Source organism: Acipenser ruthenus, chromosome 3 (assembly GCF_902713425.1).
Source record: "Acipenser ruthenus chromosome 3, fAciRut3.2 maternal haplotype, whole genome shotgun sequence".
Classification (NCBI taxonomy): Eukaryota; Metazoa; Chordata; class Actinopteri; order Acipenseriformes; family Acipenseridae; genus Acipenser; species Acipenser ruthenus.
The window spans coordinates 5,220,443-5,240,764 of NC_081191.1; the positions used below are offsets into that span (position 1 = coordinate 5,220,443).

The 20,322-nt window shown below is 36.2% G+C and overlaps 1 protein-coding gene across 1 annotated transcript in view; it reads left to right on the forward strand.

Moving 5' to 3' along the window:
* The window catches only part of LOC117394477 (TBC1 domain family member 5-like), a 169,162-nt gene that overhangs the window by 49,390 nt on the left and 99,450 nt on the right, over positions 1-20,322 (forward strand). Inside the window, exon 2 of the mRNA XM_059010796.1 lies at positions 18,386-18,483. Within this exon, the coding sequence (XP_058866779.1) occupies positions 18,386-18,483 (98 nt within the window). The remainder of the gene's footprint in view (positions 1-18,385; positions 18,484-20,322) is intronic.

Sequence of the window (20,322 nt, forward strand, 5' to 3'; positions counted from 1 at the left end):
TGCAACTTTCCTTTACTTTAAATATATTCCCTGTACAAAAAATAAATAAAAATCTTTGGTGTCAGGATGAAGGACATCTTGATATTTGGTTGCCAATGCCCTGCATCTACTGAAACCTCTTTGTATTGCAGACAGATAGAAAGTATTTTTTTTATCATCATTGAAAAAGGTCAGCTCCGCTTTTTTTCTGTTATTATTTGTTAAATACTACATGGTCTTGTACCCCAAGTAGGAATAAATTAAAGTCTCTCTGTATTTGCTGATCCCTTGGGGTCTACTAGTCTCTCAGAGCAATCGTGTTAAAACCTTACAGGCATAAAGAATTTGCTTTTGACCTGGTTTATTGTATCTTGAAAACCACAAAGGCTAAATGCATCATGTTTTGCATGTTATGGGAAATGTAGTTGTCGTTCCTTAAATTTATAAAGTATCTATGTACACCAACTAGCTTTTGCAGGTTTAAAATAAAAAGCTGAAAAAAGAAACGCATTCAGCTTACGGGTAATATCTGGTTCTTAGCCAGCATGCCAGTTGCTGATTTGCAGATTCCATTAAAATTGACTTCAAGATTCAGTGAATTTTAATTTGATCCAGACTTCTTAACATGTACACAGTAGATTTGGAATGTCCTCTGCACTTGAGTTAAAGAAAAAGAAAAGAAAAAAAGCAGTCCATCCTCTTGTACATTTTATCCATCTGTTAATGTGTGTCACAGAATACAGTAATCGCTGTTCTTATTGCATCCATGCCAATGGGCTTCAGCAGGTAAAAACCCATGGGATGATTTTTGAAACTGCCCAAGATTGTAACAGTACATACATGGGCACTTTAGGACTTATGAACTGCAAACAGCTGACTCCTTAATCGGCAAGGCTAGTTTTCTAACAATAGTTTCGTTGGAAGAGGTCAAGGTTAATGAATCATTATCTTTATCAGTCCTTGTACAGTACTTCTATTTAAAAAGCACAAATAGCTTAACTTTTCTTTTTTTTTCCCCAAGATGGAACATTAGATTTTCTAAGCGTCTTTGGGATTCCAGAAGTTTAAAGGAAAAGGATCTATAAGGTGGGAAGTGATACAAGTGATATCCATCAATTAAATATTGACTATGGAAGTAATTTCATTTTTAATTGGAACTAAGGTGTATTTGCAGAAATGAACTTCTCTGTTGCCATATCCTCATATTTTCCATATGTACTATAGTGCAATTGTGCTCACTGTAAGGTCTACTTTGCATCCATTTTAAATGTGAGCACTGTACAATATGCACTGTTTAATCCCCAATTGGAAGTTGATGTTTTTTTTTTTTTTTTTTTTTTATTATTATTATTATTATTATTATTATTATTATTATTTCTTTAATATAACTGTTTTTTGGGGTTCTTTTTTGGGCCCTGCCCTGGTTTAAATATTGCTGTTTAGTTGCCTTATTCAGAAGTTTTGTATTAGCTTAACAGCATTTGGAAGAGCCTCAAGAACAGTTAGTGCCATATCATGGTCTTGTCAGCCTTTGTCTGCTTTTGAAAATGAGGTCACTGGCTGGTGAGTTCAGGTGAGCTATAATTTTATAGCCAGAACACTGTTAAGCCCTATGAAAGAGGAGTCAACTTCCTGGCAACTGCTGAAATAACAAGTTGATTCATAGGCTTTACAGACCCTCCTCGGGCTTTATTGCATTGGTTAGAATACCAGTAACTGTTTGAAAGCTTTTTGCAGATCACTCCATCTATGGTACAATTTGCTTTTAATAGGTGATTTCATATTCTAAGTAGCCAGTAGATCGATAAATCTGTTTAGCCATTGTAATTCCACCTATCCTATTCCCATGAGTCATACAGTGGTTACAGTGAAAGTGTAATTGTCACAAATTTCCTTGCAGTACTGGAGATTAAATTGTCATTAGGATCACTGGTATCCTGTATTAGTATTGTAAGGGCCCCTTAGGGTTTGTATCTTCAAGCAGAAGATTCTTGCATTTTGCAGCAGACAAAAGAGAAGAAAAATCAAATTAATGGTAATGCATTATCTTCCTGAGATAAAGCTTTTTGTGAATGGACTGGTTTTTTATGTTTAAATGATGTTTAGTTACCCTTAGGTATTATTCTTTGCAGCAAACACCATCTTTTTCCAATGCTACACACACAAGAATACCACGTTTCTTTATATACAGTGAGTTATTAATAAAGTTTGTGTATAATCTATTACCCAGTGTGTTAAAGAACAGAAAAGCTCTGGCATTTCATGGTATGATTTCATTTAACTTGATCATGGGCAGTTGGCATTTATTTTTGTTGCTGGTGAAATGTTAATGCACAGAGGAAATATTAATGAATGAGAGTTCTCATAAATATTAACAAAAATGTCAGCTGTTTTATGAAGGGGGTGATACAGAGCTGAACAAAAAAAAAACTACTTGTAGGCAAACTGAGGATACATCAACAGACAGGTGTTCTGAGACTGTAGATACCTCATCACTGTAATACACAATTACTGTATCCAAAAGGAAGTTGCTAGCTAAGCATCATGTCTACGTCTCTTTACATTAAAGAAAAAAGATCTGCATTACTCATGTAATGTTTAGATAACAGTCACTACCAAAATAGGACTGCTGTACAGAACAACATTTTATTGTAAAACTTTTTGATGGGTTCTATTTATACCAGTGGTGTTTTAGTGCTTGGCCAATTGTGCGCCGCTCCCTGAGAACTCCCATCCTCGGTCAGCAGTGGCATAGCTTGGATTCAAACCGACGATCTCCAAGCTATAAGGTGCATCCTGCACTCCGGCCGGAGTGCCTTTACCGGATGCACCTCAGTAATCATGTTTTATCATTTAAATACAAATAAAATTCCATGTTGTTGATGTATTGATGCTGCTTGCGAAACTCATATATATATATATATATATATATATATATATATATATATAAATAAAGTAGTGTTGGACGATAATGCAATTTTCAGTTATCTATTATCGGCTAAATTATCATGATGATCATGATTATCCGCTGAATATACAAAATAGATAACATTTCTTGTAACATGTGATGTTATTATTAATTTATTTACAAAATAAAAAAGAAAACAGTGTTTCCAGTTCATACAAGTTCTTATTGCGAATATCATATATAATCTTTTGGCAGTTTCACATTCCAAACACAGATCAGATGTTACTGTAACCCCCAGTTGGGATCTCCATATACAGCTCTTGCCAATTTATTTTTTAACCCAAAAAGTGGGGCTGCAACCTTTATAAAATAATGATTAATTAATACTTACACTTTATTACTTGCAACTTTTTTTTCACAACGCAGGATTCCCTGATGCATCTTTATAACATTTATTCCCCTGGTCCCACCATAGTCTGTTAAAAATAAATGCAAATTTTCTCCAAAACGTAACATAGCTTAAATGAAATACTTGAGACTGGGTGAACATCTTTATGCAAACTAGATAAACGTTAGTGTTGGCGTATATTTTATATTTCATACCTACCCAACCATAACATTTCTCTTACGTCTTGTACACTAGGTATTCAGTACATATTTTACTGAAGCACTTTTTCCTGGCTAGCGAACAAACCTTCGAACGTTTGAACCTTGGAACACAGCCCTGCTAGAAGTCGTCAATTGAAAAACAAAATATAGTGCAATCTGAAAATTGTTTTAAATTCAATAAACATTTTTAAAAAGCCACAGATTTTGTTTCAGAAGAGTGCAGAGCATGATTTTCTATCTGCCCATATCTCTTCCAGTGGGAATGTTTACTATATCAATTCCAAAATGCATTATTACAGGTATTGTATAGTGAGATAAATTGATCATGAATGTATACGTTGATATTAGGGAATGTATTTAATATTTGTATAGAGGGTATTAAGGTGGTTTTCAGTTGTGTTAAAGAAAATCCATTAGTATGAATCTCATGATGTCACGCTATTTGTATTGCACTAAACCAGAAATCTTTTTTTTTTAGTTACAGCATTAATGGGCAAGTAAATGACTGCCACTATACACCTGTTTGCTGCATCTACTATTAATATATTGCAGGGTTAGAAACTAACACTCACCTGTTCGCCCGAGGCGAATTAAAACTGATGAGGACTGGTTGATGTCTTTGTCTCAGTAGTCCTGTGGGCGAGTGCTTAAAATAAGTGTACAGATATACTCTCACTTTCACAGGCTTGCGTTTAAAAAATGCAGGAAAAACCAATTTTCTAACTGGGTGTAGCAGTGGTGAACAAACATTCATAACGCTTGCAAAACAGTTACTCAGAACTGAAACCTCCCTTCATCTCACCTTGTCATGACAAATTTGGCATTATGCGAATGCGTCAGCGCTTCTTTGAATTATGTCAGTGTGATTACTTACTCTATTCGTTTATTCATCGCCGTGGTTTAACTGTGAACTTTCGATATAAACAAAATGTACTTTTTAGACATCAAAAGAGAATAAAAAACGGTAATTCCCTCACATTACATTTCATTTTTTAATTATGCATTTCTTTTTAGAATAGCCCAATTGCTTGAACACAACACATTTGTTTGGTAGGTTGATCGTTAATCAGTGTAAAATATTAAAGTATTTAAAACTATATAGATTTAAGGGATGATTGCTTAACTATGTCTTATTACTAACGTATTCGTATTACAAGATTTCATGTAAAATGTGAGGAAATGGCTATTCAATTGAGCTATTTTGTGTTTTGATGTTTTTATACTGTTTTGATGTCTAAAAAAGTAGATTTAGTTTATATTACCGAAAGTTTACATTTAAAATGCGGTGGTGAATGCAATTAATAGTGTGTAGCATCTTTTGAAGTAAGTGTAAAGTAATTTTACAAAAATGTGGAGATTACCAGGTTGCGACCCTCCACCACAAAAGAAAAAAAAAAAGACAATGATTCGGAAACACAAGGAATATGACAGAGAAAAGAGGCTGCACACTTTTCAAGTAACCAGGCTTTCACAATTTGACTGGCTGCAGTAAATACGCCTTCAGAAAATAAGATGTACTACAAGGTTTGTGTCCAGTATAACAAAAGATAGAGTGGCACGTTGGTGACTGGGTCGTCTGCCTTTAACATAGAATCGATCTTAAAGCACGTGAAAAATCAAGTAATCATTATAACTGTGTGAAACTGATGAGGGCAAAGACTGCCAAACAAGGCACATCAAAAGCATAACACAGACTTTATTGGGGTTTGGAATGTGGGGAAGGCAGAGGCAGAAACCCAATCAATGTATGTGTGGGAATGAGAGTTTATTGTATCTTTTTTTTAATACAGTGAAAAAAATCTAAATGCAAATCTAAGTGTTAATTTTTTCGGAAAATAAAATGTAGACCTAATATTTTAGGGATCCCAACAGCTGTTGTTGATTCTGACTTCACATAAGGACTAGCAAGTTTACATAAGGTCTAGCAAGTTTCAAAAGGCACTAGTCCTTAGGACTAGTACCACACATTTCTAACCCTGCATTGTATATATTTGTCTAATAGAAAGGATTCACAAATGTATAAATAAATACAGTTGTTCCACAGATTTCCTTTGTTTCACAGATACATGACTTTTTATAGTAATGAGAAGCAGATACAACACTTGCAGTTAAGCAAACTGGGTGTGCATAGACACCTGATGTGTTACCTAGTAAGTGTGCTGCCATTTCAGAGTTAAGTAAGTACCTGACATAATTGATTATTTTGCACTGAGATTCAGTGTAAAACGCTTACAGTGTATATGAATCTTTTAAGACCGTTTTACTTTTTACAGAGAGAGACATAATTCAAAATGACATTGTATCATTTCAGAGAGTTCAATTATCAAGGTCCATTACTTCATAACCAGCCATTATTAACAGATTTTAACCTAAAGGGAATTTATAAATTGCTTGCAGTTCACTGCCGACTGCTTATTAATGCAAATATAACAGTTGAGAAATTCATTTCTCGTCAGATAGTCATCCAGACAGTTCAGTTCATAGATATTTAACTGTACACAAGCTAATCAGCAGAGGTCTTTGTCAGCTGCGTGTTCATTTTACAGAACTTTAAATGATGAATTGACTCTACAATCACTAGTACACTGACTGGCCACAATTATAACATGTAAGTAAAATTGGAACATGCCACAGTCTGCAAGGCATTTATATCGTCATGTCACGGATCAAGCCTGCAGACCTGCAGTACTATTGTGATAAGCAACATATTTGCTTCAGTATTCAATATCACACAAAATCATTAACATTTGACTCTTTAAATTACATTGTGGGAACCAGCTGCTTAAAAGCTGTCAGTTACAGTGTAAAGAAAGAGTGGTGGCTAGTTTGAAGTGGCTTCTCCTGATTTGAACTCTGTTTATTGCTGATTATAAATAGTTAAACAAACACCTTACATTTTTCTTCCACTTAAACAATGTACAAGTTAAACATGCTGGAACCCTCTTGCTATAATGAATTATGGTTATGTTGTAAATACATGTAGTACAGATGTGTGGCTGACCTGCATCATCATAGAAAATGCTTGGAAGCAGGATCGTTAGTGCTGTGGTAGAGCTAGGCTAAGAATGCTATTAAAATACCCAATATTATACTGCCATCTGTGGTGAGAAAAAATAAAAATACAATGCTGCCATTCTGCAACTGTCCTGTGCACCTTCATAAATGTGTCAACAGATCAGTGTAGATGGTTTAGCAGTTATTATATACAGTCTGACTTCATTATAACGAACCCCCCCTGGGACCTGCAGAAATGTTCGTTACATCAGGTTGTTCACTATAATAGTGTTTGGCAATTTGCTGTATCAGAATAATGAAGAAACGCCCAAATTGAATTGAACATCTTTATACAGTATAAAGTTGTTATTTCAAGACAACTTCACACTGATCAACATTTGAACCGTATATTGTAACGATCACAGTTCCTGCAGGCGGGGTTTTTCACAGGTGGAGGTGGGATGCGAACCCGGGACCTCCCGCACTGAAGCATAGCTCCAATACCGCTGTACAGAAGATATACCTTCCTTGCAGGAGCTGGTACCGGGCTTATGTCTTCATATTTGATTGCGTCACCTACCAACCCTGACCCCTATCCCCTTGCACACTACAATATTTAAAAGAAAACTGTAAAGAAATGAAAAAATAAAAAGTACACTTGCATGCCCTTTCTCTTGATAAACATGTCCAGCATAGATTGCTTCATATTTTTTGCGCTTTTCTCAATGCGTGCTGTTTCAGTCTCGTTAACTCCTCACACCTGTTGCCATGGTTGCAGTTTGTTTGAAGATGGCAACGGTTGCATACGTCACACATGACTCGCACTACAATAGGTTATTAATGAATCAGCCTCATCTTCGAATTCGCCGACTAAGGTCTCTGTTTTCACTGAGAGAATAACACATTCACACTGGAGAAAGTTCAGTGTCAGTCAGCACCAAGATCGCTTTATCCGGGTAGATTTTGTAGAAGTGATCGTTCTAAGGGGCTAATTTCCATTGAAAAAAACGGTTCTTGCTGCTTCAATCGTTAAAAATGGGGGTTCGTTATAGTGAAGTTAGACTGTATGTACATATAAATATTTTTGATTATTTTTACTAGTGAATTGCATTCATCATTTCCCTAAACCTGATGGCAGTGACTAATTATATTATATATATTTTTGTACAATACAAATTCATATAAAACTAATAATGATTATTATAATTATTTTAATTTGAAGTTGTTTGGGGATTTTACCTGCTACCCCCTCTATATCTTATGCTCTACAGTATTCTACTATTAAAACATTTTTTTTTAATATTTGACCACGGAATCTAGTTATTAATGTTAATAAATTAAATATTAAAGTTAGTATTTTACTTCCTAGTATTTTTTTTTAACTATTTGAAACTGGAATTGAAGTATTGATAAATTAAATATTTGCATTAATATACAAGTTATTTATATGAATATATACTTTTTTATAATAATAATACATGTGGAATAAATGTCCTCATGGCTCAGCATTTAAATCAGTGTCCTTCATAACGAATGTAGGTGAAATGTTGAAAGACCAACATATATCTGATCATCTTATTAGGAAAACATCTCATATTATCCAGCTATGGATTTCACTTAAATACCATATATTCCAGTGCTTTCTCTTGTGGAATAGTAAACTGCTGCCATTGTCTGCATGCTCAGTTAGCCTTTTGAAAACTGGTGTCAAAATGTTAGGGGAAGTGGCTTTCCCTTGCCATAGTTTTGCCTCCTTATACAATAATAATAATAATAATAATACTTTTAAATTATTCGTATAGCACCTTTTATAGTGGACCACCATCACAAAGTACTTTACAGAGGTAGGCTGTGAACTGTGCATTATATGCAGAGTCACTTACAATAGGACACTGATTTAACATCTCATCCGCAGGATAGAGCACAAGGAGGTTAAGTGACTTGCTCAGGGTCACACAGTGAGTCAGTCAGTGGCAGTGGTGGGATTTGAACCGCTGACCGTTTAGTTACAAGCCCTGGACTTTAACCACTGGACCACACTGCCTCCTAGTTAAAAGTGGATGTCTCATATTCCAGGTGTTTTTGCTTTAATTTCTGTTGGTGACGGTGAACAGTTTGTTAATGATGCTGACACCTGATTGATTGAATCCCAGTATTCATATACAATAACTGTAAATATTAAAAAAATCTAATTGAATAAAATACTTAAAAAAGACATGAATATTGTGTGAATACTGTATCTCACTGCTGAGCCAATTGTCTCTTTACATCCAGGAGCTCTACAGCAACAGTCAGCAAGCTACCTACCCCTGGAGGACAAAGGCCAGCCCTTAAGGTGCTCGCTTTGAGCTCGCTGGGTGCCTGGCCAATAGGGTCCGTTGTAGTGCGAGGTTAAGATTTCCAATAGGGTCCGTTGTAGTGCGAGGTTAAGATTTCCAATAGGGTCCGTTGTAGTGCGAGGTTAAGATTTCCAATAGGGTCCGTTGTAGTGCGAGGTTAACATTTCCAATAGGGTCCGTTGTAGTGCGAGGTTAAGATTTCCAATAGGGTCCGTTGTAGTGCGAGGTTAACATTTCCAATAGGGTCCGTTGTAGTGCGAGGTTAAGATTTCCAATAGGGTCCGTTGTAGTGCGAGGTTAACATTTCTGTCATCACTTTTCTATTTTGCAGATCAAACTCTTGATCTGACGGAAAAAGTCAATGAAGGCAAGTACATTTTCTTGACAGTAAGTATAACATAAGTTAATACAAAAAATTTAAAAAATTGTTGCAATGTCTAGGTTTCATGTCTTGTTTTATATATCCCCATGGAACTGAAGTGACAATGTCTGTTTTTGTGATTTTATAATTAGTTAAAATGTACGTCTTGTATTACACTGGGCAGCCGGAACTACTCGAACTGCACAAATCTCTTTTATAATATAAAAGTATTTAACATATTAACAATGTTTTACCATATACCCAACCCCTTTATATCCTGCAATAACAGGAACATTTCAATAAACTAAATTAAGTTTCATAGGCTGAACACTGATGTCGCATATAACTCCACTGCAGTCTGACACAGTGTGAAAGCACCACTTACTTTTTTACATTTAAATCCAGGACCATGAAAGGGAAGGTCTGCATAACTAGTTACATAATGGCTATACGAGGATGCATCAAGATGGCTCTTTGTAAAGTCGATTGCTTTAAAATGTTGTGCACCTTGAGGGTGTATCTGTTTCTCTTCGAGAAACGTAATCACTTTATATCCCATATACTATGTTAGTTCATTTTGGTCATTTGTATTTTTTGTTTTAATATTTTAAGACCCTACTTTGAAACCACTCCACTGTTCTGCTTATGTAAGGTTTGTTTGAATAAATACAAATGTGAGTTGCATGAAAAGGGGTTGGTGTCAGGGTTTTATTTTTAACATCTGTTAAAATTATTTATCTTGTGTGGGTCAGACCCCCTGATGCCACGAGACCTGTTTGGGGGAGGTTATATAATATCACTTTTATAGCCTGTAGTCTAATACCATTAAATATTCAGCTATTTGGATGACTTAATTTAATTCTAAATTATTTGAAACTTAAGTGCCCTGTAAATCTGATTAGTAGATGCGTATTGTGAATGCAGTGCTGCATGTGGAATAACCAAAGGCCTAATGTTTGTGTGGGTTTGGGTTGAGAGAATTGTTTTCTGTTTAACAGCATTTATTGGAGAAGTAGACAAGAAATCCCAAGACAGTCTTTATACCCTGTGGAGGACTCCTACCTTCCTTTTAAATCTTGAGACAGCGCAAAAAAAACAACTTCTTCTTGCTACAGATTACAGTACAAGATCTCAATAAATTGGTAATGCAAATTAATTCTTCCACTTGCTTGTTGGATCCAGTTCCAACCACAATTCTAAAAGCAGTTGTCAATGAAGTGAGTGCAATTATCTTCACTATAATAAACAGTTCACTGACATCAGGAGTAGTTCCCTATGCCTTAAAAATGGCCGTGGTTAAACCTCTGTTTAAGAAACCAAACCTAGACCCTACTGCTTTAAACAATTATAGACCTATTTCAAATCTGCCATTTCTAGCTAAGGTTCTAGAAAAAGTAGGAGCAAACCAGCTGAATTCATTTCTTGAGGGTAACAAAGTGCTTAAAATTTCAGTGGGGTTTCCGTTCTGTGCACAGTACAGAGACTGCGCTCATCAGAGTGGTGAATGATGTTCTGTTAAGTGCAGACTCTAGCTGTGTATCTGTTCTTTTTCTTTTAGATTTAAGTGCTGCTTTTGATACAGTGGACCATACCGCTTTAATTGATCATTTTAGAAGTTGGGTTGGCCGGTATTTTCTTAAAAGGAGTTGAACCATTTTTTTTTTTTTTAAAGTGAATTCTAAACTCTGTTTTTCTTTTAATTTCTATACACATGAATTATATTGTGATTTTCTTCTGTTTTGTGCTGTGCAGCGCTTTGATATACTTTTTGTATGAAAGGTGCAATATAAATATTGATTGATTGATTGAAATGGAAAATGTATATATTGTTTAATTCTGTGAAACAAAAAGTTGTTGGAAAAGGCTTTCGGGTTCATTTAAATGCTTGGACGAATTTCGATTAGCTCAACGGAGGTTTAGCTAATACTTAATCATCTATATCAGGGTTTTACTTATTGATACTAGATATTGGGTATAGAAATGTGCATTAAGCCATACTGAAAAAAAAGGATTCATTGCTGTTACCAGCTCTACCCATAATATTCACCCATACACATGTCATTTTTTCAAGCACTTTAACTGCACAGACGGTACAGTTTTTCAATGCAAGCTTTTGCATTAAGCCTTTTCTTAACTGACAGGATATCAGTGTTTTATAGAAAACAATAACACACAGCGAGCGGCAAGTACACTTCAATAATAATAACTATTGCCAGGCGCCTGCGGGCTTGCCTGCAAGCTGCCCAGAGCTACGTTGTCCTCCGACACTGTAGCTCTGAGGTGGCTGCATGGTGAGTCTGCAGTGTGAAAAGAAGCAGTAGGCGAGAAACGGGTGTTAGCGGTGAGCTGAGCCTAAAAATAATTGGATATTCTAAATTGGGAGAAAATAAAAAAAATAATTGGTGACTACTACATTTAAAAAACAAACAAAAAAAAAACAAAAAAAAAAACAATTATTCTCTTCTTCTCAGGAACTAAATCGGAAACAAAACAACATAACATCCTGTTGGTTTATGTCAGTGATAACTCAGTGATCCATTAATAATAACCGTGTAGCTTCCAATACGGAATGCTCTACCTACAGTTATTGAGCAAATATAGTTTCTTACCAAAAAGATAAAATAAGTAGCCTTTATTTAAAAATAAATAAGCAAATAAATAAAATAAAAACAAAATAATGTGGAGCACATTACGTAAGTGTGCTTCCTCCCTAAATATTTCCTTGGCAGGGTTTGCAAATTTCATTTTCTCCTGCTTGGTAAAGAAGTATATAAATATGTATCATGCGCCTAAAACCTTAATATATGTGATTTTTTTTTTTTTTTAATCATTACCTAAAAAAGATCCGGGTACCCGGGAAATGTATAATTTCTAGAAATTTCTCAAAAACACATAATTTTAGGAAAAATCTTTTGTAGCAAAGATCTTGCTTTTGTGGATGAGGGAAAAAAGTTACAAGAAATAGATGTCTACAATTATTTATTTCAGCAATTTTTTGGCAAAACTCCAAAAATGCTAATTTAGAAGTATTCATACCCTTTGATGCTATAATAGTATTGTGTACAAGATGCTAAAAATGTCATTATGATAATTCAGAACCAAATTCTTGAAAAGTCTAGAAAATGCTGGATTGTAGGTATAAAAGGGTTATGCATAGGATGATTGCTGTCATTACTAAAGTCAATGTGGAAAAAAGTAAAAAGCTATCTGAAGACCTCAGGCAGAAAAAATATTTATTGTCATAAAGCTGGAAAAGGATACAAGAACATTTACAAGCATTTGAGTATCGCAAATGGATTCCATAGCATGCCAAAAGATATTGGCCAATCAACTGGATGTTCCAACACAACAATCCAAAGCACACATCAACATCTACTTCAGAATGGTTAAAGAAGAATAAAATCAAGGTTCTGGAATGGCCTAGTCAAAGTCCCGCTCTAAATCTGATTGAGAATCTTTGTTATGAGTTGAAGAAGGCTGTGCACAAGAGAAGTCCTCAGAACTGTAACAATCTCTAAAGAATCATGCCAAAAGCTCATTGACAAATATCCATTTCTTTTAATAGAGGTTATTATTGCTAAAGATGCCTCAGCTAGCTATTAATTTCATTTTCCTTGTCAGGGTATGAATACTTTTGAATGAGCATTTTTGGAGTTTTGCAAAAAAAAAAAAAAAATAATAATAATTGAAATAAATAATTGTAGACATGTATTTCTTGTAACTTCTTTCCTCATCCACAAAAGCAAAACTTGTGCTGCAAGAAATTACAAATAGAACCAACACAATAAAACGTGTGGTTCAAGCTTGATCAGCAGCATGGAGATCAGAAAACAGAATAAATATATCTGTTTTTAAATGATTTAGACTGAAATAAGTATTTTTTAAAATAAAATTATAAATATGTAGCTACAGTAAGCACTTCTACTGTTAATTGTGAGGAGAGCATAAATCTAACTAACTTTGACCCTTACCATCGGAGTGAAGTTGTCAGCACACAGGTTCTAGAGGCACATCATGCCACGAACAAAAGAAATTCCTGAAGACCGCCGGAAAAAAAAGTTGTTGATGCCTATCAGTCTGGAAAGGGTTACAAAGCCATTTCTAAGGCTCTGGGGCTCACCGAACCACAGTCAGAGCCATATTGTCCAAATGGAGAAAGTTTGGGACAGTAGTGAATCTTCCCAGGAGTGGCCGTCCTGCCAAAAATCTCTCCAAGAACAAGGCATAAAATCATCCAGGAAGTCCCAAAGAACCCTAGAGCAACATCCAGGGATCTGCAGGCCTCTCTCGCCTGGGCTAAGGTCAGTGTTCATGACTCCACCATCAGAAAGACACTGGGCAAAAATGGGATTCATGGCAGAGTAGCAAGGCGGAAACCATTGCTCACTAAGAAGTTTGCCAAAAAGCACCTGGATGATCCTCACGAGTTCTAGAACAGTGTTCTATGGACAGATGAGTTAAAAGTGGAACCTTTTGGCCGACATGGGCCCTGTTATGTCTGGCGAAAACCAAACATTGCATTCCACAGTAAGAACCTAATACCAAAAGTCAAGCATGGTGGTGGTAGTGTCATGGTTTGGGGATGCTTTGCTGCATCAGGACCTGGACGCCTTGCCATTATTGAAGGAACCATTAATTCTGCTCTGTATCAGAGTATTCTACAGGAGAATGTCAGGCCATCTGTCCGTGAGCTGAAGCTGAAGCGCAGCTAGGTCATGTAGCAAGACAATGATCCAAAACACACAAGCAAGTCTACATCAGAATGGTTGAAAAACAAGAAATTTAAAGTTTTGGAATGGCCTACCTAGTCAAAGTCCAGACCTAAACCCCGTTGAGATGTTGTGGCAGGACCTGAATCGAGCAGTTCATGCTCGAAAACCCACAAATGTCACTGAGTTGAAGCAGTTCTGCATGGAGGAGTGGGCCAAAATTCCTCCATGGCGCTGTAAAAGACTAATCAATAACTACAGGAAGCATTTGGTTGCAGTTATTGCTGCTAAAGGTGGTGTAACCAGTTGTTCAGTCTAAGGGGGCGATTACTTTTTCACACGGGGGCATTGGGTGTTGCATAACTTTCTTTAATAAATAAATGAAATGTATCAAATTTTTGTGTTATTTGTTCACTCGGGGTCCCTTTTATCTAATATTAGGTTTTGGTTGAAGATCTGATAACATTCAGTGTCAAAAATAAGCAAAAATGCAGAAAATCAGACGGGGCCAATACTTTTTCACAGCACTGTAGCTATAATGCCAATGTTAGTCATAAATATTAGGCAGTTGTTGCACACAAGAAAAACTTTAATATGCATTAGTAGAAGCATAACTGTACAGCAGTTTTATATTTACAATAACTTTTTTTCGGTCCATCACGGAATAAAACCGTAACGCCATAAAAACTGTTGCTGGTTTGTTTGGGTCCGTAGTCGTTAAGCCCATTGCTAAGGAAATTATGCATTGATGTTTCTAGCGTATTACTTATGTCCACAAAATTGATGATTGATCAGTAGACACTGCTCATATTCTAAAAGCTGTTTTCTTTATGTGGAAAAGAGTGCCGCTTGAGTGATATAATTTAAAATATACTGCCAAAACACAGGTTTATCGGTTTAATATATAAAAACAGAATATTCTAAATAGGTCTTCAAGCCTATTCAGTTTTAAGAGAGAAAAATAGGCACTGGTATTTTGCTTTGCTTTTTGAGATTAGTTCAATACATCTATATCAGATGGAACAGTTTGTACCTGTTTGATGGAGCTCTTCAAAAAGGCATTAAACCAAAGAACCAAACTGATAGGTAGTACCAATAAAATGCATTGCATGATATGTACAGCAGCAAGTCTGTTTCTCTGTACAACCGCTGGCCAAGCCGCTTGCATAAAGGAATTTTGGGACTACACCAAAAATACTGTAACAAAGTGTTCCCTTCTGGTGTCTGCATGGAAAAACAAAAGCCTAGCTACACATACAGTAGGCCTTTACTTGTTTGCAAATTTCAATAATTGCTGTTTTTTTTGTTTTGCTTTTCATGAAATGGCATCACATTTTTTAGCCATATAATGTATTTCACAGTCTATTATTTATTCGTGTTGAGATTATGATGTGTTTTTCTCTGAACGCTTGGCGTCCACTGATTCTCAGACACCGGCTTGTGAGCCAGCCGCAACAAACAAACTGGACAAGCAATATGATCTGCTTTTTTGATAAATCAGTGCAAGAAAGGTTGCACGATGGAAGAATGTACTGTATCAAAACGCAGCAATTAATACAATTTTGGTGCACATTTGAACAAGTTAGTGGCATGCTGCAGCTTTAAAAAAAAAAAATATTAAAAACAAATGCAACATTTTGTTTGGTGCCACTCCAACAACAGAAATGACTGATGAGCAGGCTTGCTTTCATACTTCAATGTGTCACAGACAGTAAAACTTGTCTCATTTAATATAGTGATTGCGTTTATGATTCCTTTGAATATAATTTTACATTTAAGTCTTTGTGTGTACAGAGCCAGCATCTTGCAGGTAATAATATTATAGTACAGAACTCTCCGGCTAAGAGAACACCCCTCGGGAAGCAAGCAAAGTGTTCTTATAGCCGAAGTGTTCTCTAATGCCTCTTTTCCACGTAAAGGAGGTGTTTCCTGGCCACAACAGCCCTGGCCAGCCACGGACGTTTTTTTTCTGGCCTGCTTTGCTTTATCTTACCCGATGTGGCCAGACTGCTGACACAGGAACTACGTCATCAGGTAGCATGGAGGCTTGTGCTTGTATTGGAAGCTGACAGGGGAACAGAAAAACATTTAACCCTTACAATGGCTGCCGTCTAACAAAATTGTGGTGGCATGTGGGAAAACGAGGAGACAAAATGTTTGAGGTCAGTATGGGCTGACTCGGAAATACAAAAACAGTTAAAGGGCGCTGTGCGGAATATTCGAGTCTATGAAAAAATAGCAAAAGTCCAGATTGACACGAACACCACAACAGTGCCGGGACAAAATAAAAAAACTGCGGGCTGACTACAAAACAATTTAAGACAGCAACAAGCGGCACTCTACTGGCATATAAACTTTACTGTTCTGTCTGAAAGTAGGAAACTGTGTCTGCTAACAGTGATCATGCTTTGGTAAGCATTCAGAGCACTACAGTGATTCTATAATAAATGTGTCCTGGGGGTTGTTACAGGTTTACGGGAGAGATCATGATTCTTTTTTGCCCAGGCTAAACGCAACAACGACAAAACCTAGCTGTTTGTTTTGGCTGCTGTCTGCCCCCTTTTGGAATATTTTATCTGCATTGAGCTGATTAAGAATGTTTGTTTCTGGCATAGATAAAACACAAATGTCACCTGCTTGGAAATCATGCATGTTTAAAGATGTGTTCCTTGCTACTGGTGCTAGATTTATGTATTGTGTTTAACATGGAAGCTTCTTTTTGGTTCGGAAAATTGGGTCTTGAAAATGCTGTCTACAGTAGTGTATAGCATGAAAATAAAAAATAGCAACGAAACTTTTTTCAATTGCAGCAACCATAGCTCGGGCAGTTTTTATTGCTATGGGTTTCTTTAGAATCATGCCAAAAGAAATGCCTGTCTGTTGGCTTGATCTGGCCAAGGCCCGCCAGCCCCGGCCCACAGTGGAAACGAGGCATAAGACAGAGTTAGCCACCAGACACAATATGAATCAATCAATAAATAAATAAATACATATGTATTGCTTGTCTTAATGTATGTACAACATATATCAACATATGCAATGAACTGAATCAGTAAAAGCAAAACAATAGGTAAGTGTATGTTAATAAACTATAATAATAATAAAGTAACACAAACTAACGTTAATAAAACTAAAGTAAAACACAATCAAAAAGTATAAATCGCTGTGCACTATGAAATTAGCTGGCGGGTGTCTTTTGGTCTCTATCATAATGGCAGAGACAAAAATAATGGCCGTTCCTTAGGGTTAACTTACCGTTAATAAAGTAACTGTCAAACTAAATTAACACAGCACCCCTACACATGACAGAAAATGCAGCAGATACAAGACATGCACATTATTTAACAGAACGGTGAAGCAACTCACCAGAACGGGAAATACCAAATTGCTCGGCGACTTCTGTGTGATTCAGGTTTTTTTCAAGAGCTCGAACAATTTCCAACTGTGTGTAGCAAGAGAAACAACAACGCATTTCGCCGTTTGTTTCTATTCTATTTTGTAGCGATGAGGTGCACTCGTGGAAATCAGAATACAAAACAATTCAATGATATGACGGCGGTTCTGGAAAGATTTAATAAAACAATCCTTGTCCCTCAAGACACTCTCGTGATGACAAGAAGCTTTTTTACAAAGTGGTACCGTATCCGTTGTGAACGAATCGCTATCGGTGCCAAGAAAGTGTTCTTTTAAGCGAAGTTCCTGTTCCTGTTCCTGTTAGCCAGAGCATTTACAATGGGGAAAAATCTGTTTCACCACAAGGGTGTTCCCTTAGGCGATGTGTTCTCTTAGGAGGTGTTCCTGTATACGTGAAGACTACTATATTGCACAGGCAAACTGATAAACGTTAACATTTATTAAGCAATCTCCAACAATAAAAGTTCAAATACATTAATGTAATATATAGATTTAGTATTTAAATTATGGCTATTTTAGACATGGACGCTGCATAAGGCCACATTACATGACTGAAGGGATGTGTAGCCTGTCTGTCTGTCAATAATCTCGATGGTACCTGAGTGTTGTGCACGTCCACCTGATCGCTAAGGGGTCAATTTGCTTGGGGTCAGGAAAACATTACGTCAGAGTAAAAAAAAAAAGTAATTGCGCAGACATATCTGATGTGGATATTTTGTTTCTAATTTCAAAGGAGAAATGCTCAAATTACATATACGAGCCCAAAGTAGTTAATCAAACTAATAGGAATATTAAACAAAACGAAAGTTAGCTCCACACCTGTACATATTCACTTTAATTTGTGGTGTTTATAACTAATAATTTACTTTAAAATAAGATATCATTATAAAAGATATGTTCTGTTTTATGTTTTTAAAAAATAGTTTACATATTTAATTGCAGGTATACAGGTATTCTATCCTGAGGAAGGGCTGGACTAAAAGAAACCAGCCCCAGTGGCACAAAGGGTCTAATCCCTCAGCAGAACTCTCTTGCATACCAGTTACTGAAGAATATGTATTTCTCTTTGCAGGTTCTTATTGGTTGTAGAGATGCAGCATCCCAATTTTGAAACCACACACCCCTTGCAAGCAGATGATCAAGAAACAGGCATTGATCCTCTACAAGATGGTGAGTTTGAACTGTTCCATATTATTACAGAAGGGTTTCCATGGAAACTTCAGCTTCATTTATAGGCATCTCTGACTAGCTGAAAACTAGTCAAATGTTGTAGTTTTTGCTGGGAGAAAGAAATAATGCTGTTGGTCATTATCAAAGACAGTAATCACCTGCTTTCATAGAATACATCTGAGCAAATAATGCATTAAGTACAACTTTGTAGTTTTCTTTAAGGGTCATGCAACCCTCTAGAGCAAACTCATATCCTATGTATTGTAGGTAGGGCTGTAACGCAGGGTACATTTTGACCTTCGAAGGTTCGTAACACATTACTGAAGGAAGGTTTGAACCTTCAATGGTACTAATTTGCATAATTAATCCATATAAATGGAATAAAACATTCACATGTAGTTTAAAAATACGTTATATAGAACAGTAATCATGTTTTTATAATTTAAATAAAAATACAGGTTGTTTATTATTATTATTATTATTATTTATTTCTTAGCAGACGCCCTTATCCAGGGCGACTTACAATTGTTACAAGATATCACATTATACATTATTTCACATTATACAGATATCACATTATTTATTTATTTTTTTATACAATTACCCATTTATACAGTTGGGTTTTTACTGGAGCAATCTAGGTAAAGTACCTTGCTCAAGGGTACAGCAGCAGTGTCCCCCATCCTGGGATTGAACCCCCGACCCACCGGTCAAGAGTCCAGGGCCCTAACCACTACTCCACACTGCTGTACATGTAATTGATGCTGCTTGTGTTATATACAGTAAGCTTGCATTGCAGCAGCACCTTACTGCTGCCAATGAGAGAACTGCAGCTGACTTAGGCCAAACAAAACTTTATTTAACAGTCACCGTTCCAAGCAGGTTATCAGTCAGTCACATTTTACTACTTTAATACTACTACCAATATAATAATAATAATAATAATAATAATAATAATAATAATAATAATAATAAAAATAATAATAATAATATTATATTAATATTGGGCAGCAGTGTGGAGTAGTGGTTGGGACTCTGGACTCTTGACCGGAGGGTCGTGGGTTCAATCCCAGGTGGGGGACACTGCTGCTGTACCCTTGAGCAAGGTACTTACATAGATTGCTCCAGTAAAAACCCAACTGTATAAATGGGTAATTGAATGTAAAAAATAATGTGATATCTTGTAACAATTGTAAGTCGCCCTGGATAAGGGCATCAGCTAAGAAATAAATAATAATAATAATAATTATAATAATAATAATAATAATAATAATAATAATATTATTATTTATTTCTTAGCAGACACCCTTATCCAGGACGACTTACAATCGTAAGCAAATACATTTCAAGTATCAAAGTACAAGTAATAAAACAATTAAGAGCAAGATAAATACAATGACTTTGGTTCAAGCAAGTACAAGTGTGACAAAATACAATTCAATAATACAGCAGATAACAGTGTCAGTGATAGTTACATCAGGATATGATTAAATACAAAAATACTACAGATTAAACACTTGGCAGATTACAGTACTCTGAAGTACAGGATTAAATGCAGTAAAATAGGGGGCAGATAAGAGCAAGTAAAGCGCATTTAAGGAAGGGTGATAAAACAGAGGAGTTCTACAGGTGCTGTCTGAAGAGGTGAGTCTTAAGGAGGCACCGGAATGTGGTCAGGGACTGGGCAGTCCTGACATCTGTAGGAAGGTCATTCCACCACTGCGGAGCAAGGGTGGAGAAGGAGCGGGCTCTGGAGGCAGGGGAGTGTAGAGGAGGTAGAGCCAGTCTTCTAGTGCAGGAGGAGCGGAGAGGTCGAGTGGGAGTGTAGGGAGAGATGAG